This window comes from Neomonachus schauinslandi, chromosome 3, assembly GCF_002201575.2.
Source record: "Neomonachus schauinslandi chromosome 3, ASM220157v2, whole genome shotgun sequence".
Lineage (NCBI taxonomy): Eukaryota > Metazoa > Chordata > Mammalia > Carnivora > Phocidae > Neomonachus > Neomonachus schauinslandi.
In genome coordinates, this window is record NC_058405.1 from 148,033,829 (window position 1) to 148,058,451 (window position 24,623).

Below are 24,623 nucleotides of genomic sequence, written 5' to 3' on the forward strand. Positions count from 1 at the left end.
TTTCTTTCTTTCTTTCTTTCTTTCTTTCTTTCTTTCTTTCTTTCTTCTTTCTTTCTTTCTCTTTCTCTCTTTCATTCATTCCTGAGCAATAGAAACGGAGACTTAGGTGCTAGAGGCTCTCCCAGGACCAGGTGGGGGCAATAGGAGAGATACACTAGAGTCCTAACTGGCTTGGCTAATGGCTGCGTTAGTACCAGAGCTCAGCCCAACTCACTCAATCTCCCATTCTGTGCCTATGCACAATTTGGACCATTCCTTTTTATCCACCCAACCACTGTTTAGTGCACCAATAGTATGTGTACCCTGTTACTGGAGAGATCAAGATGAAAAAGCACAGGTACTTAACTTAGTGGGCTTACGTTCAGGGGGAGATAGTTTGTAAATAAACCAGTAGAGTTGTAGAGCCCGTGTGGAGGGCTGAGATTTCACCCACCACTACCTAGAGGCTGCAGCCAACGGAGGGTCATGTAGCAGCCCTTCACCATCATCACCAGAACAACTGCAACTTTGGAAGTACTTCGGTATGTAATGCGTTTTCGTCTTCTATCTCTGGAACCGCTTCTTTAAAATCTGAGAGCCCGGTTATATTTTCTAGGCTCATTGTCTCTACTTTTGTCTGCTCACTCCATTCTCTCCCTTCCTCCTCTCTAAGATCTCTTGTGGTCTCAGGCAATTTTGCACTGGCTCTCCCCTTGCATACTCCATTCAACAAAAGTTAAAAAGTAGCCTGGTTGCTGTCTGTCTTGAGAAATATTTCTTCAACTTTGGATCATCTTGGGCTATAATCCCAGCAACTTATAAGAAAGCATTCTCTCTTTTAGGGACAGGGATGAATTCTCTTTGTGAAGAAAATCATGCTTTTCATGCTAGTAACATAACAAGATATTAGATTTTATAGAAATCTGTGTAAAATTAAGTAGAACAAATAGTGCTTAGTCACTCCTGACACAATGAGGCGGGGTGGGCCGGCAGGGGGGGGGGGGCACTTCGCACAGCAGGTAGCAATTGCATTGAGATTTAAAGGACAAGTCATGGGTTCACAGAGCAGAAAGGCAGTGGGAGGACTCTCCAGGCAGAGATCTTCAATTCCTCCACTTTTCTTCCTCTCATAGATGCCAGAGAACTATCTAGGCTGTTGTCGCCGCCCTTCGTTCCTTCCTTGGTGCCACTTCCTACCACTCTACTGTGCTGCTTCTCCGGTCCTCCCTCAGCTAGGGGAGTGGGCTGTCCCTTCTCAAACAGGCAATTTATAGCCTCCTGGCCTAGATTTTTTTTTCCTGACTCAAAATAGAAAACAGGAAACAAAACTCAACATTTCCTCAAGTGAGCATGGTGATACGGTGTCTGTGGCAGGGGTGGAGTGGTGTATATACATTTTGAAAAGCAGCAGGAGAGAACCGAAAAGTAGCAAAATAGAGGGCTGTGGGGGGGGGGACCTGGGACATTTTGAAGGGTCAGAAAGAGGCAAAGGCACAGAGAACTTGCGCAGTTAAATGAAATTTTTGTCTTTCTTAGGTGTCAGTGACTTAAGCATAAAGAAGATTTAGCAACGAAACAGGGAAAGTTGTCAACAAATGTAAATAACAAAAAAGATACATAAAAATAATAGTATTTCAGGACCCCTGGGTGGCACAATTGGTTAAGCGTCAGGGTCTTCATTTAGGCTCAGGTCATGATCTCAGGGTCGTGAGATTGAGCCCCACGTCAGGCTCCATGCTCAAAATCAAGTCTGTTTGGGATGCTCTCTCCTCTCCCCCTGCCCCTCCCCACCTCTCTCTCTCTCAAAGAGTAAAGAAATAAATCTTTAGGAAAAAATAATGGTAATTCATCCTTTATGTAAACTTTTAATTTTTCATAGTTACTATGATAATATAATGAATATGCAAAACACTAAATGTCATAATAATTTTTACAAGTTTTCTTTAATTTCAAAAGTGAGTGTTTAAGTTTCTCATCAAAGCCTTCAGTAATACCATTCAACGTCAAACTGATTAATATATAGGTATGTGTGGCCACCTTAGCTTCATTTTCTAATATTTGGGAATCTGGATTTCTAGAAAAGAATACCAGAGAACAATTATTCACCTCATCATGGCGTCACTAAAGAATTCCATTACATCATAAGTTCCTCTAGAGGTCTATAACATTTCTAGTTACTTGAAACATTTTAATGAAAATATTTGTCAAAAGAGAAATCATATGATTTTATAGACAATAAATATTTAAGTATCAATCTCATGTAATGTGCACAAGATGGCCACTCCTCAATGAAATGTTTTCAGCCCACCAGAGTTGGAATTCGTTTTCTTCTTCCTTCCCTCCACTGAACTTTGTTTTACCTATTACAGTGTCTCCCACTTTTGCCCCAGTATCCTTGTTTGTTGTATATATACCTGTTTCTCCAGCCAGTTTTTTGAGGATAAACTCCATCATGTTTATTTTTTCTTTCTCTGAAATCCATAGCAAGGTATATAGCACATACTAAATGTATAATAAATATTTGCTGATACAAACATAGGACTGATAAAGGTACAGATTGGAATTTAGACACACAGATTGAAGCAGTCTAGATAGGAAAAAAAAGAATACGTTATAAATATGACTGTTTCAACAGTTACTTTAGGAATGATTTAAACTAGATCTTTGTTTTTTGGAGTTGACTTCTAAGGCAATCAGCATATATATTTCAAATGTTTTTATCTTGCTTTAGTAAGAAGAAAATCACAAGGATAACTATCAATATGCCATATTATCCAGAATAACATTTTCATTGCCATCTAAATGGACTAAGGGAACATGTTTTTTGAGTAATAATTCAATCCAGAAGTGCAGGTAAATAATTGAAAAAATGAGTTAATAATTCAATCCATTCTGTGTGTGTAAAACAATACCAGCTGCAGATAATGGCGAAGAAATTCAAGATCTAGACTCTCAAATCAAGCAATTTACATTTTAGATAATTTGTGTTTTCAACATATATTTTTTAGTCAAGTTTCCTTACTAAAAATCTGGCCAGTTTCTGTCCTGACTCACTGCAAAAATTAGCATCTAGCCCAACTCAGATGACTCCTTTTTACATGAGTCCACAGGAAGCGTACAGGTACCTCTTTGAAAATTACATTTTAACACAGGTTTTTTTATTCATGTTAGGGAAAGACATGTTGAACCACTTTAATCATTCAGTGAATACTTATTAATTTGCCCCTCAGTAAAAGAGGATATCACTTGCATGTATTTAGGCCTGAAATAAAATCATGGGCTGTATGTGCATTACACCCTGATTCTGAAACATAGTATATATGTAAAATAAATGATATGTCTTTGGAATTCCTTGATTTAACATATATGTGATTTCACATTTTCTTTAATTTACTGAAATTTTCCTAGTTTTTACAATTAGTTGTGATTTTCTTATGGTGTCAAGCCACTTTTACAACCATGGGAACATCTAAGTATATTTCCGAAATTTATAATCTGATAGTTTGGTTCAGAAAAATGTTTTTCTTGCCAGTACTGTGTGTGGTAGACGCTGGAGATAAAAGAAAGGGGAAAGTAGCTTCTCAAAATGCTTACAGCTATGATTTTTTTTTTTAAAGATTTTATTTATTTTTTGACAGAGAGAGACACAGCGAGAGAGGGAACACAAGTGGTGGGTGTGAGAGAGGGAGAAGCAGGCTTCCTATTGAGCAGGGAGCCAGATGTGGGGCTCCATCCCAGGACCCTGGGATCACGACCCGAGCTGAAGGCAGACGCTTAATGACTGAGCCACCCAGGCGCCCCTATGATATTTTATATATATCATGTTAGAGACAAATGTTTAAAAGTACACAGCATAGGGAAAGATGATCAAAACTACTAATGTGAATGATTTTGATTCTAATTTTTCTAATTGGTAAAGTTGACTTAACTTCAAATTCTCATTTTTCTACATATGAAATGTAAGGTAGTTAGCATTGGGAGGAATAGTCTGGTTTCTGCAGGCAGATCTATCTGGGTGCAATGAATCCTTATTCACCATTTGTTTGGGTAAACTGTGCAAATTACCTAACTTCTTCAATACTCAACGCCCACATAGTAAGAGTACACATTGCGTTGCTATGTGGCCTACATTAAAAGTGGTTAGGCATGCAAAGGCCTTAGCACAGTATCTGGCTCATGGTAGGTCCTCATTAAACATTTATTACAATTTTATGAATATGGAATGTTGACATAGATGTTTATCATTAATGTAAGATATAGTGTTTACTTTTGTATCTTAATTTTTGTCCTTTTCTATACTTCTCTAATTCCTAGTAAATAAGACAGTGTTATAGAAATAAAAATCTTTTAAGAGGCCTCCCAGAAAACATAATACGTTCTTGACACATTTTTCATTTTCATGATTGACATAAATTTATGGAAATTATAAGCAGCTGGATAGCACACGATAAAAAAAATGGTAACCTTTTGAACTTACATTCTTAATATTCCTAATTACAAAATATTCTTTTTTTTCTAAGAATACAGTCAATGCAGTTATTGTTTTTTTTAAATGTGGTTTTTAATTTTATAAAATATTTTCCAAATTCTCTTACAGTAAATAATAAAAAGGCGCTCTGTCTATTTGTGTAAGTTTGAAGTCAGATAGGGTTTCTTGCCAGTGACACAAAATAGAATGTCATCATGTTAACAATATGTAGCCCATTATTCAAGGAAGAATATAAATGGATCAGAAACCCTAATGGATGAAAAATGTTAAATATCATCTTGTATAATAATGACTGTTCAAAATCTGGTTTTAAAACGTGTATAATCTAAGCTTGACAATGGTGAATTTGCTCAAGAATTAACTAAAATACATGCCATCTGAAGCAAGTAATTTTCTCTCTATCCAAATCATTTATTCTATAATTTGAGCAGAGCACCATAAAGCTGCTGCCTTGGGAGGAAAACAATTATAATTATTATTTTTAAAATTATTTATTACTTGTTAATTTGATATGTGTTGAACTGTCTAACACTGAAAACTCATCTGACTTTTTTTTTAATTAAAGATTTTATTTATTTATTTGAGAGAGAGAGAATGAGAGACAGAGAGCATGAGAGGGAGGAGGGTCAGAGGGAGAAGCAGACTCCCTACTGAGCAGGGAGCCTGATGCGGGACTCGATCCTGGGACTCCAGGATCATGACCTGAGCCGAAGGCAGTCGCTTAACCAACTGAGCCACCCAGGCGCCCAACTCATCTGACTCTTGTCCTTTGAAATATTTCAGGACATATCAAAGCTTCTAAACTTCTAAATTACATTCTGAGAAAATACTTCTCTTCTTAGTCATTAGTATGTTCTCTGATTCAGAAACAATGGATACAAAGGACTGCAGTAGGTGAAGTAGGTTGAGGCCAGGAAGGAGATGGAAAGGAAACATATTGAACAACAAAAAAGGTAACATATCCTTTAAGAATTATTGCGATTATTTATCATACTTCTGGGTTTATTTTTACTGTATTTCAAAGAAATACTTAGCAGTAATATCTGGATATCCACAGCATCCTTTTATATAAAAGTTAAGATTTTGTGAATATGTCCTGCAGACTTAGGAATAATGGTAAATGAAGGCATGAATATTAGTTTGGACGTGGTTTTTGATGTTTAAAGTATAACCCAAATATAAGTAACATTAATTCTATCATTTATTGAGATAGTAATGTTTATTCTACAATGTATCAAGGAAAGTTGGATTATGTATCATGCAAAATTATTCAGATTTTAAATTAAAAAAATACAAGGCATTCTCTCAAAAAGATATTTTCCAGGTTATTAGGAAATGCTAGAATAGTGGACTTATTCAACAATATAAAAATATCAGTGTTAAAATTATACATAGAGAAGAGAGGTCTAATATTAAGGATCAAATTCTTCACATTAAGCTAGAAACAGAACAGAAAATTAAATTTAAAGTAAGGATAAGAAAGGAAATTGTAAAGATAAGAAATAGAAATATGGCAAATAACAGGAAGAAATATAAAGCTGAAAGTCAAATTGTTGAAAACTTTAATAAAATTTTCAACCCCTACCTAGACTGAACAAGGGGGAAAAAAGAAAAAAATGGAAACATTCCATGTAAAAAATGAAAAATTAGAATACTTCCAACTCATTTTATGAGCCTAATCCTGATGAAAAACCTGATAAAAATGTCATTAAAAAAGGAAATTACAGAGTAATATTTTTCGTGAACAAAGATACACATATCCTAAATAAAATATCAGTAAATCAAATCAAAAATATTTTTAATATACAGTACTTAATAGTCAAGAGAATTTTAATTATAGCAATCTTTATCTGTTGTATATATTGAATGCTATATAAGAGTTAGTGGTTTTTTAAAAAAAAAAGAGTGGTTTTTTTTTAAAGTTCTAACTTTAAAAATGTTGGAACTTTGCTGGGATGAAAATTCTCTTAAATATCTCAAAGTCTGCAATTTGTGTTAGAGATTGTAAACGCTAAGTAGCTCTACATAGAACTTCTAGAAAGAAACAAATCTGGCAAGAATCTATATGTTAATTTTATCTTGTACTATTTAATAATATTTAGTTTTTTAACCTCTGTAGCAATAAAGAAAACTCTTTTGGGGCGCCTGGGTGGCTCAGCTGGTTAAGCGACTGCCTTCGGCTCAGGTCATGATCCCGGAGTCCCGAGATGGAGTCCCGCATCGGGCTCCCGGCTCAGCGGGGAGTCTGCTTCTCCCTCTGACCCTACCCCCTCTTGTGCTCTCACTTTCACTCTCTCTCTCTCAAGTAAATAAAAATAAAATCTTAAAAAAAAAACACTTTTATTTCAAAATCTAATATTTATGAAATTTGTATACATCTTGCCTATTGCAAGTGGGGTAAATTGTAATATACTTTTTTTTCCCAGTCAAACATAATGATGAATAAAATATACATTCACCTGATAGTCACCACATTTATTTACTTTCTCCAATTACTCTAATGGGAGGTACTCTTGTCACACAACAAAGTGTGCTTCTGTATACTTTCACAAGGAGCAGTGATGAGCAGAGAACAATAATCCGATCTGTCATAATATCCAGCTCCCAAAAGGTATTTTCCTTAAGTAAAGTAAGGCTGCTTCCTAAAAGCAACTCTTTGATATCAATAATTAAAATAATAATTTTGAGGGGTGCCTGGGTGGCTCAGTGGGTTAAGTGTCTGCCTTTGGCTCAGGTCATGATCCCAGGGTCCTGGGATCCAGCCCCACGTTGGGCTCCCTGCTCAGCGGGAAGCCTGCTTCTCCCTCTCCTCTCTGCTCATGCTCTCTTCTTGCTATCTCTGTCTCTCTCTCTCAAATAAATAAACTCTTTAATAATAATAATAATGATAACTTTGACACTTTTTAACATAATGTGGCATTTGAACTACAAATAGAAGACCTGGTTCTCATCTGTGAGACCTGAGGATCTGCAAGGAAATAATGACAAAAAATGAATGAAATAAACTCTCCTATTAAGTATTATTATATGAATCAAAATTCCAAAATATGTGAATAAACAAATAAAATCAACATTTTTTAAATTTCACTCCAAATAAAGTAAAAATAAAAGAATCTAAAACCAATTTCATGAGAAATATATTTGTGATTCTTAAAAAAGATGGATAACAGCAGTGTATAGAGAATGAAAACTACAAAAGCAGGCAGAATTGATGCAAGAAGCAATTGGGTGCCCTGAAAATGAAATCTACAACCACTGAAATTAACCACAAGACTGATGAGTAACTTCAGAGTAGTCCTGCAGAACTCCCCCACCATGCAGGATAAGACATAAAGACATTAAATATATGACAACACACTGAGAGACGGAGGGGTAAGTTTAGATGTATCAACATAGATCTGAGAGGAGTTCCAGAAGGAAATAGTAGGGGAAAGGATAGAAAATAAATGTTTGAAAAGAAAATGGTTGAGATATTTTTCAGAACTGAAGACATGTAACTTTAGGCTGAAAGTTGAAAGAGCAAAGCAAGGGGTGCCTGGGTGGCTCAGTTGGTTAAACATCTGCCTTTGTCTCAGGTCATGATCCCGGGGTCCTGGGATAGAGCCCTGCATGGAGCCCCGCATGGAGCCCATCTCTCCCTCTGCCCCTTCCCCTGCCTGTGCTCTCTGGCTCTCTCTATCTCTCTGTCAAATAAATAAATAAAATCTTAAAAAAAAAAAAAGAGCAAAGCAAGGTATAGATGATAAAGAAATAAATATCAATAAGTAAATTCCTTGTGAAGCAAAACATCAGAGATAATGAGAGAAGAAAGATCAACAACAAAAAACATATTATCAATACAAGAACCATTAACCTGGAATCTGGTATTCAATTAACTTATGACCTAAAAAAAAGGAGGTCAAGTAAAGACATTTTCGTTTTTTCCCCAAGGATTGCTATAGAGTTTATTGATCCTCATTTATCAGAAACATATATTAAGCTGTATCTAAATACATAGTTTCATCACTTTATCTTCACAAGAACTTGAAGGGTGTATCAGAACATATGGCAAAATAGCAAAAAATTCCTAAAAGACATTTCCAGATATAAAAGATGAGGAGAGCTTTACGACCCACAGCCTGCACTGCAAGAGTATTATAGAAATATGCCATATAACCACAAACAATTTCATATCACTTAAGAAATTACAAGTGACTCAACATTTGCTATTTTATTCAAATTCTCAACAGTCAGAACTAGTGTTGTTTATATCATCTTCAGCAAATAATAAAATTGACGTTGCAGGAGTGATAAATAACAGGCTCAAATTCATACAACAGTGCTGGCACTCTAACACAGCATTTGTAAATTCAATTCTCACCCATTTACAGTACATTTAAAAAAAAGATCTGACCTACCAGATAAAAGGAATGACTCTGGAATTGTAATCCGTTGCTAAGAACAAGTTCTGCAAATATAAGTAACTATGTATCATCTAGTGTCAGAGGAATGAGTAGCTAACATTTCCTTATCTATTTGTCTAGAGCACTCTATAAGAAATTTGCAATTTGGGCGCCTGGGTGGCTCAGTCGGTTAAGCGACTGCCTTTGGCTCAGGTCATGATCCTGGAGTCCGGGGATCGAGTCCCGCATCGGGCTCCCTGCTCGGCGGGGAGTCTGCTTCTCCCTCTGACCCTCCCCCCGCCATGTGCTCTCTCTCATTCTCGCTCTCAAATAAATAAATAAAATCTTTAAAAAAAAAAAGAAATTTGCAATTTGATGAGGATTGTTTTGACATAGCTGTGTGTATGCGTAACTATTATTGTATTTATTATTTATTTAGTTTAGTTCATGGGGTTCATTATTAATTGCACAACTGCAATGATCATGGAGTCTTATCTGCCTTGCTGATAGAGTCATTACTCAGCTCACATCTTATTCCAGGTAACTGATAAAGGATTTACATATAATTTCAAAAATATAAAAATAGAAACCAGAGAATTCTTTATTGGGACCATAAGACTATAGGCATTTAAGTCTTTTCAGAAGAGGAAACCGGGATTAATTTTCACAGTTCTGCATAAACTCACACATTTCTCTTCTAGGTATTTATTTCTGGACAATGGGAAATTTACATAATTGGCCACATGCTTTAAAATAATCAATTACTCAGACCTCATGCTATGGATATGAAATGTGGTTAGTTGAGGCCAGTCATTGTTATTATAAAATATAAATCTAGTCCCCCAAAGTACAAAGGAATTTACCACTGGTTGTTTTAGGGTGTGGTATGAATTAGTAATATTTTTGGCTTTGATTATACCTTTGAGAGAAGTGTACCAAAAATTTGAACTGTTACCATAGCTGGTACGTGTTACTCAGAGTACATGTAATAGCTGAGGATTGTGTCATCATGGAGAGGAAAACTAATTATTTCCAGTGCCCTCACTCAAATTTAAGTGTGTGCTAAAATATACCTGCTAGATTTTAATAGGGCTGGTGTTTACAAAGCTCTCTGTGGTTATGTGGTCATGTCTATAAAAGAATATAAAATTTATTGAAGTTGGTTAAGTTACTAACCTGCAAAATGAGAGTCAATGACCTCAACACTGACATATTTCAGAGGCTGTTTCCAACTAATGAAAATGGAGTATGTGATTCCTAAGTGTCAATACACATTTGAGAGGCAGCATGAATGTAATTGGTAATAGCCTACAGGTTCCTACAGGTCAAGACGGTGGAATCGGGTGTTCCTACAGTCAGGGGACAAATACCAACAGAATTCAGGAGTGAGTGTGGAGAGTTAAGCCAGAGAAGTCTCAATTTCTAGAATGAAGCTAAAGAATCGGAGAGCAAGAAAGATACTGGCGAAGTAAAGGAGACTGAAATTGACTCAGGACACATTTGAGAGAAAGCAGTCTTGATCCTGGCAGAACTCTTATTTGTTCTCTATGGTATGACTCATGGAAAGGCCTCAAGATGTAATAATAATCAAAACAATAAAAGCAATAGTTAACGATTAATGACCTTACCAGGTACTAGGCACATATCTCATGTAATTCTCCTAACCTAATGATTAGGAGGCTATGGTTAAACCCTTTTTTATACTGCCCTCTTTACTTCACCATGCATTAACCCCACCTTCTGCGTCTGATACCATCTCTTAATGTATGTCCGTTCTCCTCTGTTTCTACAAAGATTGACTTCTCTTTCGATTAGTGTTAGCATGGTAAATTTTCCTCCATCCATTTAGTTTTAATCTATATGTGTCTTTACTTAAAGTGGATTTCTTCTAGACCATACATAACTGGGTCATGTTTTTTGAGCCACTCTGATAATCTCTTTTGCCTGGTACATTTAGACTATCAACCTTCAAGGTGATTATTGACATAGTTGGAGGAATAGCTACCATATTTGCTACTCTTTTCTGTTTGTTGCTCTTGTTCTTTGTTCTTATTTTCATCTCCCAAGCTTTTTCTACCTGTTGTGGTTTTAACTGAACATTTTATATGATTCTATTTTCTTTCCTTTCTTGGTATATTGATTTTAGTCCCTTTTTTTACATTTTTTCAGTGGTTGCTGTAGGGCTTGCAATATTCACCTACAGCTGATCCAAGTCCACTTTCAAATGACACTATATCACTTCATGGATATGTGAATACTTTATAATAACAAAAATAATCTTAACTCCTCCCTTCCATCAGTTGGTTCATACTATAATTAATTTCATTTATATATAAGCATATGTATAAAATAGATATACATAACCATAAATAATCAAATATATTATTGGAATTATTACTTTGAACAATATGTTATCTGTTAGATGAGAGCAAGAAAAATTTTTTATTTCACCTTCACTTATTCCTCCTTTGATGCTCTTCCTTAGTTTATATAGCTCCAAGTTTCTGACCTACATTATTTTCTTTCTCTCTAAATAATTCTTTTAACATTTTCTAGAAGACATTCTCCTGGCAATAAATTCCCCCAATTTTTGTTTGTCTGAGAAATTCTTTATTTCTCTTTTACTTTAGAGGATAATTTTCTAGGCTACAGAATTCTAGGGTAGTGGGTTTTTTTTTTTTCTCAAAATTTTAATTATTTGACTTCATTCACCTCTTGCTTGCATCGCCTCTGAAAAATTGAATATAATTGTTATCTTTGCTCTTCTATAGGTGTGGTGTTTTTCCTCTGGCATCTTTCAGAATTTTTTCTTTATCTTTGATTTTCTGTAATTTGAAAATGATATGCCTGGTTGTAGGGTTTTTTTTGGGGGGGTGTTATTTATCCTGCTTGGTGTTCTCATCGCTTTCTGGATCGGTGGTTTGGTTTCTGATATTAGTTTGAGGAAATTCTCAGTCATTGTTTCAAAAATTTCTTCTCTCCCTTTCTCTCTTCCTTCTCCTTCGGTATTCCCATTATGCATATGTTACACCTTTTGCAATTGTCCCACAGTCCTTGGATATTCTGTTCCTTTCCCCGCACCCCACCCAGTCTTTTCTCTCTGCTTTTTAATTTTCAGGGATTTTATTGATATCTTCTCTAGTTTAAAGATGCTTTTCTTAGCCATGTCAACCTGCTAATAAACCCATCAAGGCATTTTTCATTTCTATTACAGTGGAGTTTTTTTTTGTTTTTAATCTCCAGTATTTATTTTTGGTTCTTAAATTTCCATCTTTCTGCTTACATTACCCATCTGTTCTTGAATGCTGCCTACTTTATCCATTAGAGCCCTTAGTAGATTAAAGTTGTTTTAAATTTCTGGACTGAAAATTCCAACATCCCTGCCATGGTTGGTTCTGATGCTTTCTCCTGTGTCTTTAAATTGTGTTTTGTTTTATTTTTGCTTTTTGGTATGCCTTGTCATTTTTTCCTGCTACCTGGACATGAGGTACTGGGTAAAGGGAACTGTTGTGAAGCAGCCTTAATAGTGTGGTGGTGAGGTGTGCAGGGAGAGGAAATGTTCCAAAATCCTATGATTAGGTCATTTCATGAGACTTTTAGTGAGCCTATGCCTCTGGGCTGTGGACTTCCCAAGAGTTTCTCAGTTTTTGTTTGTATTTCTCCTCCTTAGGTGGTACAGGATGGTTAGAGTGGGCTAGAGTTGGGTAATCGCTTCCTGAAGGTCAGTTAGGCTCTGGTAGTAATCCAACAGGTTAGGGGACTGGTTAATTAGTTTCCCCTGATGGCGGGCCTTGTTAAGAAGATGGTGTATTTCAAACTTGTTCTTTTTTTCCTCCTCTTGCTAGAATATGAAGGGACTTTTCTCAGATTCTATTGTGAGAACCTGGTCAAGCTCCTGGAGGTAAATCTCACAACCCTGTGGTGGTCCCCTGTGACTGGGTCCCCTGGAGTTTTTAACACTCAGACTCATCCACACTAAGCCTCCAGCAGTTCATCAATTCCAGTTCAGGTTTTCCTACCCTTGGTTCCTGGGGCAGTTTGTGGTCATGGGTCTGTGCTCCGATAAGCCGTGACTCCCTGTTTTCACCGGTCTCTCCAATGTTGAGGGCAGTGGTTTGCCCTGTGTCCTCTGCTGTATTATGAGTCCAAGAAGGATGTTGGTTTTTCGGTCTGTTCAGCTTTCTATTTGTTGTTGGGAGGGTGGTGACTTCCAAGCTCCTTACACATGGAACCCAAAACCCTCTCAAGATAGATTTTTCTTACAGTTTATGATTTGCTATTTTGCTGGCCATTTCTACAGAATAAAATAGCATCTTTCTTTATTTTGTCAAACAACACTTTCCTCTAAGTTTAGACAAAGTGTCAATATATAAGACTTGGCTGATTTGTTCTATCTAGCCTTAACTTTGGGGGCATTATGTCCTTTTAAATGTTTATCATTAAGGGATTTAGTCAGGATAAACAATCTTTAACTTTGAGGAACTTTTATTTTAAATAATATTCTCTTCATATACATATGTCATTTCTTTCTTTTGCTATCAGTTTCTGAACGTATCCCATATGTTCTGTTGAGTTCAGTAGACATCAGTAAATTAAATATTTTATTATTTTTGCTTAATGCACTGTTACTTTCCAGTTTGCAGTTTTATTTATTTATTTTTTTTAAGGATTTTATTTATTTATTTGACAGAGAGACACAGCGAGAGAGAGAACACAAGCAGGGGCAGTCGGAGAGGGAGAAGCAGGCTTCCCACTGAGCAGGGAACCCGATGCGGGGCTCGATTCCAGGACCCTGAGATCATGACCTGAGCCGAAGGCAGACGCTTAACGACTGAGCCACCCAGGCGCCCCCAGTTTGCAGTTTTAAAGATGAAACTGCTTGGAGCAATGTACGCCTCCCATTAATGACCTATCCCTGCAACTCCATCTCTCTCTAATCCTGGCTTTACTCTCTATGTTTAAGCCACATAGCTCCCCAATAACAATGAGCTATTTCATGCCATTATGCTTTTGTTCATGTGTTAAGTCATCCCACTTTCTCTACTCTGGTAGTGACTGGTTCTTTCAGACACACTCAGAGGTTGTGTTGATTATCTCTGTTCTACGAATATCCTAATCATACTTTTGCATGTGCACACACATGTGCATACACACACAGATGATATTTTAGTGAAATCACCTATTTCTGTGCCAGTTTCCTCCCTAGTCACTGTAATTCTTTGAAGTTAGACACAGATTCTCATGCAACCCTCTATCTCCAGTGTTTGCTCAATGTTTAGGACACTGCATGCTGCACTAATTAGAGCTCAAGTCCCCTGTCTCCCTTTTACACTTCTATCTCTCATGATACAATAAAAAATATATATTAATAAAATCTATTTTTAATTTTAGAATATTCTAATCTGTATCAATTATATGGTTTTCACTTGCAAATAAGTAGAAACCTCAATTAAAACTTTTAAGAATTTCCCTGATGCCAAGTGATGTTGAGCACTTTTTCATGTGTCTGTTGGCCATTTGGATGTCTTCTTTGGAGAAATGTCTGTTCATGTCTTCTGCCCATTTCTTGACTGGATTTCCATGTCACACCAGTCAGAATAGCTAAAATTAACAACTCAGGAAACAACAGATGTTGGTGAGGATGTGGAGAAAGGGGAACCCACTTACACTGTTGGTGGGAATGCAAGCTGGTGCAGCCATTATGGAAAGCTGTATGGAGGTTCCTCAAAAAGTTAAAAATAGAACTACCCTGTGACCCAGCAATTGCACTACTGGGTATTTACCCCAAAGATACAAATATAGTGATCCGAAGGGGCTCCTGCACCCCAATGTTTATAGCAGCAATGTCCACAATAGCCAAACTATGGAAAGAGCCCAGATGTCTATCAACAGATGAATGGATAAAGAAGATGTGGTATATATGTATATATATATATATACATATATACCATGGAATATTAGCCATCAAAAAGAATGAAACCTTGCATTTGCAATGACGTGGGTGGAGCTGGAGGGTATTATGCTAAGTGAAGTGAGTCAGTCAGAGAAAGACAAATGCCACATGATTTCACTCATATGTGGAAATTAAGAAACAAAACAGGTGACCATACGGGAAGGGAAGGAAAAATAAAGTAAGTTGAAAACAGAGAGGGAGGCAAACCATAAGAGATACTTAGCTTTAGGAAACAAACTGAGGGTTGCTGGAGGGGATGTGGGTGGGGGGATGGGGTAATTAAGTGATGGGCATTAAGGAGGGCACATGATGTGATGAGCACATGATGTTATATGCAACTGATGAGTCACTAAATTCTATCCCTGAAACTAATAATACAGTATATGTTAACTAAATTGAATTTAAATAAAAAATTTAAAAAAACACTTTTTTTAAACAATGAAAGGGTGTACGAGCTTATGTGAAACTTGAAGTTTTAGAAGTAGAAGGGCTTTAGGAATGATTTGACCAAAGCTCCAACTCCATTTTTCAGTGACACCCTCATCTCCGTCTTCCCTTGTCAACTTCAGCCATATGATATTCTCCATCATGGTGGCAAAATGGCTACAGCAACTCCAGGTATCCCCCATACATGATACACTGCCCGGGAAAAGAAAAAAAGTTTCTCTTCCCTACTCTAGAGAATGGTGGATTTAGGCCAGTAGGATCCACAGTAGAAGCTGGTGGCAGATACATGATTAAAACCAGGAATCCTGATTCTAGCACTAACATATGACAGTCTATATAAAATAATGATATTTCTTTTCTCTTTTTAAAATAAATAAATGTCAAATTTTATTCTACGCTGTGCCATTTCTAGAATTCCTCATAGTTCAGAAAAAAAATCTAGGCTTTACTGTTAGAAATATTTTATGCAAGGTTTTTATATTACTTTTGTACCTGAAATGTTTTAGAAATATTCCAAATTTCTAACTCAAGTAAATCTCAAGGGGGATCCCTCAAACTTTCCAAAATAAAACAAAACAATGGACAAACAAACCTATTGGGTATATAAAATATTCAAATTATAAAACAAAATATTTTGAAATATATGAAAAATGTATTGTATCCTACAGTAAAACAGGAGTTATTTCAGTTACAATGCTTCTTAATAAAAACATGACTAAAAATAACAGGTAAAATTGTTGATTGATTACAATATTCTATGAAATAGAATAAATAAAATCTTAGTAATAAGAGTAAATACTGAAAACAAACTAATATAAATATGATTAAGAGAGAATAATCATTTTATTAGAATCTGTGTTCACCACAGTTTGTACATTTCAGAGAAAAATTTAATATTTACATATGCCTCCTTTTTGAAAAAATATTTTAAAACATATTTTATAACCACTGTATCTTTATGTTGGGTATACACTATTATACATTAAATCTTTTGGAGGTGAAGTAATTATAATCTTTAGGCCAAAGAGAGACTAGATTTCTTTAAACTTTATAAAGAAGAGTCACTTTTCCAGTATTATAACACTGCAAGCCATGCAATACTCATTGGTGCATTTGTGAAATTATTTATAATTTATAAAATGCACATAGCCTCTACTAACTCTTCTTAAACTGTCCCCATGGCTCACATGGTCTACAGAGTAAGATCATGCTAATTAGCACCTCAAATATACTTCAGTAACTGCATCTCATCTCATGCTCTCCCTGTGTACCCTGCTCACTCTTCGTAGATTTTTTTCACTATCCTCTGCAATACCAACCTTATAAAATCCCCCTGGCTGTTTGTACCAACTGTTCTTCTGGTAGTCACTGCCCTCCCCTCTTCTCTGATTAGAAATAATTTTTCTTTCAGAATCATTCCAAATATAACTTCTATGAGAAACATCCCTAAATCCCATCTTAGTAGTTAAAATTTCCAATATAATATAGAATTAGAAAGCTGTCTATGCCCAGCAGATTGAAAGGGCATGGAACAATAGAATATCTTTTCTTAAAACAAAGATTTTATTTATTTATTTGACAGAGAGAAAGAGAGAGATAGCACAAGCAGGGGGAGTGGCAGAGGGAGAGGGAGAAGCAGGCTCCCTGCTGAGCAAGGAGCTCGATGTGGGGCTTGATACCAGGACCCCAGGATCAGGACCTGAGTTGAAGGCAGATGCTCAACCGACTGAGCCACCCAGGTGCCCCCAATAGAATATCTGTAGTCAATGATTACTAAGCTAATAAATCCGTTAATTTTGTGAATTTATAAAAAATAATTATATAGAAACAAATGTCAGCTTTTTGCTCCTATGTGATTTTTGCTAATTAAAAAAAATTCTCTGTGAAAATGGATAATAGTAGGCTAATATTCATGATTAAGAAGGAAGTATTCATTGCTTATTATTCTATTGTTAAATAGAGTCTCTTTTATTAAAAAAAGATAACTTAATCTTTATTAATCTTGATTTTTAAAAAAAAAATCCTCTCTAAAAAGTGAAAGACTTGTAAATTCAAATATCTCTTATTCATATGAGTTTGTGACATAGTCTGCAAATTGCCTCCCTAACATACATTTCTGCAGATTTTATTTGATGTGGGAAAGTGTCCCCCTAAAGATACTAAATTCTCCACCTCTCTTGCTGCCGAAGATGGCCTTATTTCTTGCCCCAAAGGCAAAACAATGAAGGTTTCTTAGTAAGGTTTTGCTTTCCTGTTATAGGTGCTGTACATTATTTCCTTCTTTTTTGTACTGAAATGTGGTCATGAGATAGAGGTGAAGGAGTCATATCAAGATCTTAATGATCAAAACTACATGTAAGGGGTGGATGGTCGGAAGATTCGGATCCTAATGACAACCTTGAATAGCTATACCAGTCTTGACCTGTCTAGTGTCAGATTCCTTTTTTCTTTTCTTTTTTTTTTTAAATTTAAAAAATAGCTTTACTGAGATCTAATTTCCATGCCATGCAATTCACTCATTTAAAGTATACAAGTCAATGGCTTTTAGTATATTATATATGTATAATCATTACCACCACTATCAGTCAATTTCAGAACATTTTCACGGACTCAAAAGAAACCCTGTACCCTTTACCTATTACTCTCTCATCCCCCAGCCCTAGGGAACCACTATAGATTTTGCTACTCTGGGCTTTCATAAGAATGGAATCATGATATTTCATCTTTTGTTACTGACTTCTTTCAGTTAACAACATGTTTTCAAGGTTGCTCCATGTTTTATCGTGTATTAGTATTTTGTTCCTTTTTTATGGCCAAATGATATCCCATTGTGTGGATGAACTATCTTTTGTTTTTTTCCTTTTCAATTGATAGTGATTGTGTTGTTTCCACCTTTTAGGTTTTGTAAAAGATGCTACTATAAACATTGGTGTACAGGATTTTTTGGTATGGATATGTGTTTTCATCTCTCTTGGGTATATATCTAGGAGTGGAATTGCTGAGTCATATGGTAATTCTATGTTTAATTATTAAAGAACTGCCAGAGTATATAATATATAATATATAATATATATAATAAAATGCTGCAGATTTGCAACATCAGTCAACATGAATGAGATGAAAAATTCACATCATGTTACTTTGTCATACTACGTTCAAAAAGAATCCATTATATAACAACTTAAAAATTTAGAAAGAAAAAAAACCAGGCATTATAATTTAAAACTTTGAAAGATTTACTCCTGGATTTCCTTAAAGAACAAACTTTTTTTCAAACTTTGGAAACTAAATTAAAAATTGTATTAGTAAACACTTTTTTTTTCAGAAAAATGTTAGCTGAATGAAAAAAAATATATGTACACTTTTATTTATATCTTATTGGATGGTAAAATAAGATACTGAAAGGAGGGTGAAAAGAAGTTGAAAGCCCAGCTTTCTGTGGGTAATCCTTGTGCAGGTGAGTCACATTTGGCTTAGAGCCATCGTAGGGACTGTTTTAGAAATGTACTCTATGTCTGTATTTTTATGGCTAGTTCTTAAGGTATAGAATATGTTCCATATTACTTATTATCATGGTGTGCCAAACTAATGAATTAAAAATAGTTAATGTTGGAACTAAAAAAAAAATCTTTGCCAAGTTGGAAGAAGTGGGTTCAGACATGCCCAAGTGGTAAGGAACAGAAACATCTATCATTGATTCTGTCACTTTGCATGCAGGATATATGGCAGGATGGATATAGGTCATAATTTACAACAGATGCTGAAGTATAAAATATGTATTTAATTTTAACAAAAATTTTACATTTAAAGGAAATAGTATTTTGCTGATTGTAATATGTTAACAATATAAATATATTCTAATACTTTTATAAGGAGGAATATTTTAAGAAGTAATTAATTCATGAACAAGAGAAATGCTAATAGATATAAATGGATATATGGCCAGGAATCTGCTTTGGGGAGCACGACGCTCATGCACAGCCCAGACTGAGATCGACTAATGTACCCGAGATCTACCACTAACATACCTGCAGAGGAGTTCCTGATCCTGCTGCTTCCCTGTGGACCAATGGATGATGTTGTTTGCTGTCAGATAGGCACATATAGTTCTCATTTATATTTGTTTATTGTAAATAAGATGAATTTCCCTAAGTGCAAATAAAAATAAAAAAATAAAAATAAAATCATTTATTGCAGCGAAACTTTAGAAATTTGTAATGGATAAAAGTAAAATAAATATTTGCAAACATGAGAGAATTTGATAGAATTTGATCACTAAGTCAGGCAAATACTAAACCAAAAACATGTATCATCTTATATATATTTTTCTAACTATTCATCTCAAATGACACCAATTGATTTTACTTCTTAATTGCACCTTGAGTTTACTACCAAAACTAAGGTGTTTTGATCTTCTACCTATATTACTGAAATACCTTTAGTTATAATTTTATGTATAACATATATTTGAAAAGGAAAAATTGAGGTAAAATAAGTTTTTTCTCAGTATTTCCTTAAGTCCCCATCTTCCTTCCGGAGACAAAAATTTCATTTTTGAAATTAAATTTCATTTCATTTTCTCCTGTATCCTTAAAAATATTTCATGCAAATACAAACATAAATTAACTTAAACATGTAAAAGCACACTGACACACATTTATATTGTTATAAAGGTTGCAGCATTTTCTCTACAATGTTCTACAATTACATATTCCACTTAACAATATATCTTAGAGATAATTCCATGATAGTTTCTATAAAAACAATATTTGCTTTAAAGGTAGTATAGTATTCTCGGGCGCCTGGGTGGCTCAGTTGGTTAAGCGACTGCCTTCGGCTCTGGTCATGATCCTGGAGTCCCTGGATCGAGTCCCACATCGGACTCCCTGCTCAGCAGGGAGTCTGCTTCTCCCTCTGACCCTCCCCCCCTTCATGTGCTCTCTCTCATTCTCTCTCTCTCAAATAAATAAATAAAATCTTTAAAAAAAAAAAAGGTAGTATAGTATTCTCTTATATGAATGTACAATGACATATTTGGTACATTATACAATGTATTCTTATTATATTTTGCACATGCATAATACACTGAATGTTTCTTATTAAGGGATATTTGATATATTTCCACATATCTTGGTTATTATTAGTAAGCATGCTTCAGTGTATATTCATATTCAAACAACTTTGGACACTTGAATAGTATAATAAACTGTTGGAAGTGGTTACATATATTTTAGTCTTTGATTGATATTGACAAAATGATGTCCAGAGACTTTATATCAATGTACTCTCCCACCAATAATGTATGAAAGAACTTGTTTCTCTTCCTCCTTGTTAATTGAGCATGTAACAAATTTTTTAATCCTACCACTGCGATTAGTGAAAAATAACAATTTATAGCTTAGTTTTCCATTTCTTTTACTACAAGTGAGGTTATGTATGTTTTTGCAAGTTTAAAAATGATTTTTTTTTCTTTTTCTGTGCCTATTCATGTCACTTTGCCCAATTTTAATTGGGCTGTTGGATTTTCTTGTTGATTTGTAGGAGCTTTTAAATATGAACAAAATGAACTTTTTTCTTTCATTTATGTCTGTTTGGCTTTTGGCTTCGTTTCTGGTGGTTTGTCCAATCATTTTATAATTTTTGCCAATTCATGTTTGTACTTCTTTATCTCTTAGGACTATGCCACTCTTCTTGACATTTGTCTCTACCTGCACCCAACACATTGCCTGTCCATAGGAGGCATTATATGAATATATGTTGAAAAAAACTGTCAAATTAAAGTGTAAAGATGTTTACATTTCTTAATTCAAATCTAACTATTTCTATTCAGTTTCTATTAGCTTGTAAACTTTTTAAAGGGAGAATAATTTCTTCAAAGTCTTATTTCCTAGTTTTCCAACACAGTTTAGATTGAAATTAGGATAAAATTATGAAGCAGTTTGTGCAAAGCTGACATTTTTAAATGGTGAAAATTAAATTATATTTTAAATAATAACGTCTATATTTTGTAAACACAGTTATTTGAATTATTTGTGGTTCAGCCCAAAAATACTTGAAATTACTTCAGTATCTGACTAAAGAACTAACATGCAATGTATTATGACAATTCATGAATTTAAAACATTTTATTAGATTAATGGCTAAAAATTGAATTAAATCAGGTTTATTGCCATTAGATAATTATTTCAAATCATTAGCATGTATTAAACACACCATTTAATATTATAATCTCAAAAAAATTTAAGACTTTGAAAAGGCATTTATGTGTTCCATCAATCTCAAATCAAATTTTGCCATTAAAAAGAACAAACAATGATGTCATCACTCATAGAAGTTAATGATACAGTGAATCCCACATATGAAATGGGGCCAATTATTTGCTCAATAATCCAATATTTTCTCCATCATTAATGTATCCCTTTTTTTAATTAACAACTCTCAGAGGGTTAAAGATAAGGAAAATTTATGTTGACGAATAATGCTTCAAAACAATTTTAAACTTTAAATTTATGAGTTACATTTAATAAATTGTCAGTGTAACACATATACTATATTTAATCCTAGAAGTCATATCTTCAAAATCAATTAAGAAGGGCTTCGGTTTTGTCTTAGGATGTAGAAAGCTTAAAAGAGCATTGCTCCATCCCAACAGTGATAAGTTGGATAATTTATCAATTCATAAATTTTCTCGAACCCATCAAAATACCAAGGTACGGGAAAATCAAGGAGTCTCAAATCTAAGGAAATACAGGTGTCTCTACGGAGAGACAAGATGTGAGCACTGATTAAAACATTGTTAAATACTTTAATAAATTTCTAACTGTTAAGTGTTGGCTAGTACAACAGTATAGAATCCTTGGAGCTTCAGATATAAAGGAAGATTGTACTTAATCTCAGGCTTTTGTCTGCTCCCATCTCTAAGGGCTTGTGAGAAAGATTTGGGTCAGGTGGGGGAGACTAGAGATTGCCTCCTGCTTGATCAGGTGTTGGTGAAGAAAGTGGCATCACTATGGAAAAGACACAAAGCCCCACCTAGATCATTTTTGTCTAGCTCCACTGTTGAACAAAAGCCTTAGACCACTGGGGAAGGGTCAGAAAACCCTGTATCTTTCAGGAACATGTGGAAATCCATTGCAGCTTAGAGAAAGAAAGGGGGAGAAAAGGCCTTTGGTATCAAGGCAAAGTCAGAACATTAGAGGTTCTCTGGAACTGATGGAATGATAAGGTCCCTGAGAAAGCCCCAACATCCATAAGCAGAGAGTTTGCTGAAAACTGACACTAAAGGTGGACAAGAGAGAACCCTCTCACACCTCATCGCCAGGCTACCAAAGGATGGGTGATAAGCAGAACCAGTGTACTGTTGAGAGAGGGGCAAGAACATGGAGAGAGACCTCTGTTGAGTAAATCTACAGAAAATCTAAAACAAAAGGTGGAATGGTGGTCGAGTCATCAGGACAACAAAACCCCAAATCACGTCAACCTGTCACTAGATTAACTCAAACTGCTACACTAAGAGCCTAGCATAAAAAGAGATGTGTCCATTTTCAGACATCAACAATATTTATCTCAATTTGTACTGTCTTAGACACAATGGCCAGTATTCAACAAAAATTACAGAGCAACAAATCAAGAAAAACTATATACCGTTAAGATACATTGAAAGCAATTAATAGAACTATGTTCATATAGGACCTAGGTGTTGGAACTATCTAACAGAAAATTTAAATTAACTATGATTAATGTACTTAAAAACTCTTGTTAAAAAAGTGGAAAACAGGGCGCCTGGGTGGCTCAGATGGTTAAGCGTCTGCCTTCGGCTCAGGTCATGATCCCAGGATCCTGGGATCGAGTCCCGCATCGGGCTCCCTGCTCAGCGGGGAGCCTGCTTCTCCCTCTGCCTCTCTCTCTCTCTCTCTGTCTCTTACGAATAAATAAATAAAAAATCTTAAAAAAAAAAGTGGAAAACACACATGTATTATATCAGAGAGAAAAAATTATAAGAACAGATTTTAAATTTTGTCAGAATGATGAACTCTATAAGAAAGAATCAAAGGGAACTAGCTATAAGAAACATAGTAGCTGAGGTAAGAAAAAATGCCTTTGATGGGCTTATTAATAGACTTAAAAGAGTCAAAGAAAGAAGACCGAGTAAACATGAAAGTAGTTCGATAGAAATTAACCAGGATACATTACAATGAGTTAAAAAAGAAAAAAGACCTTGAAAGACCTTGGGGTGATATTAGTGTAATATTGGTGTAATAGAAATCACAAAAGAAGAGAGCAAAAACATGGAAAGGAGGCATTATTGTAAGTTAACAACTGAGAATTTTCCAAAAATATTAAAAGGCGTGAAACCACAGATCAGAAAAATCATAGAAAACCAAGCAGAATAAATACTAAACAAAACAAATAAAACACCTGGACAAGCATAATCAAAGTGCCGAAAACCAAAGATAAAAAGAAAATCTTAAAGGGAGTCAGAGGAAAAGAACATATCACATATATATGTTCATAAATTACAGCAGACTTCTCAAGAATTTACATCAGGAATTATTGAAACCAGAAAATCAGCAAGTGACATCTTTAAAATGCCAAAAGGGAAAAAAATGTCAACCTAGAATACTCTGGCATAAAGAGCTTTACAAATATGAAGGAGAAATAGACTTTTTCAGATTAAAAAATAGAACCAAGCGTTTATAAAAACAAAAATGTTAGAAGTCCTTCAGGCAAAACATGGAGGATAAAAACTCGAATCTACACAGTGGAATGAGGAGCACTGGAAATGGCATAAGTAAAAGCACATATAAAATTAATTTTCTTTCATATTTTTAATTGCTTTATTGACTAACTAATGCAAATTGCATTATAATCAGCTCATGGTTGAATTCTGCCTCAAACCTGAAATCAGATATTTTGTGTGGTGCGTTGTTATCCAAAGCTTAATGTTGAAAATCAAATATTTATTATATCCTTTAACATAGACTAATGTCTGAATGAACCCGATCAACAAGTGAATTAAATGATAATTCTCATCCCCTGTCACTCATCATCAATATTGGATAAGACTATTTACAATTGTTAAAATAAAGCTATCACCTTTCTACTGCTTATGGAAAGCATTATAAGGAAAATGTTGGGGTGGGGAATGGAGATATAAGAAAATCTCTGTCTCCTTGAAGCATAAAATTTACCCTTCTTTAAACACAAAGACTTGCCTATTTATTTACTTAAAAATTTTTTTAGTTGAGTATAGTTGACACAGTGTTACATTAGTTTCAGGTGTACAACATAGTGATTCAACTTCTCTATACTTTATGCTGTGCTCACAAGTGTAGCTACCATCTGCCAAAGGACAATGCTATTACAATATTAT

The 24,623-nt window shown here is 34.9% G+C and overlaps 1 protein-coding gene across 1 annotated transcript in view; it reads left to right on the forward strand.

The window, feature by feature from the left end:
* Positions 1-24,623, forward strand: part of LOC110592076 (calmodulin-1-like) — an 85,645-nt gene that overhangs the window by 55,879 nt on the left and 5,143 nt on the right. Inside the window, exon 2 of the mRNA XM_044913615.1 lies at positions 18,150-18,196. Within this exon, the coding sequence (XP_044769550.1) occupies positions 18,150-18,196 (47 nt within the window). The remainder of the gene's footprint in view (positions 1-18,149; positions 18,197-24,623) is intronic.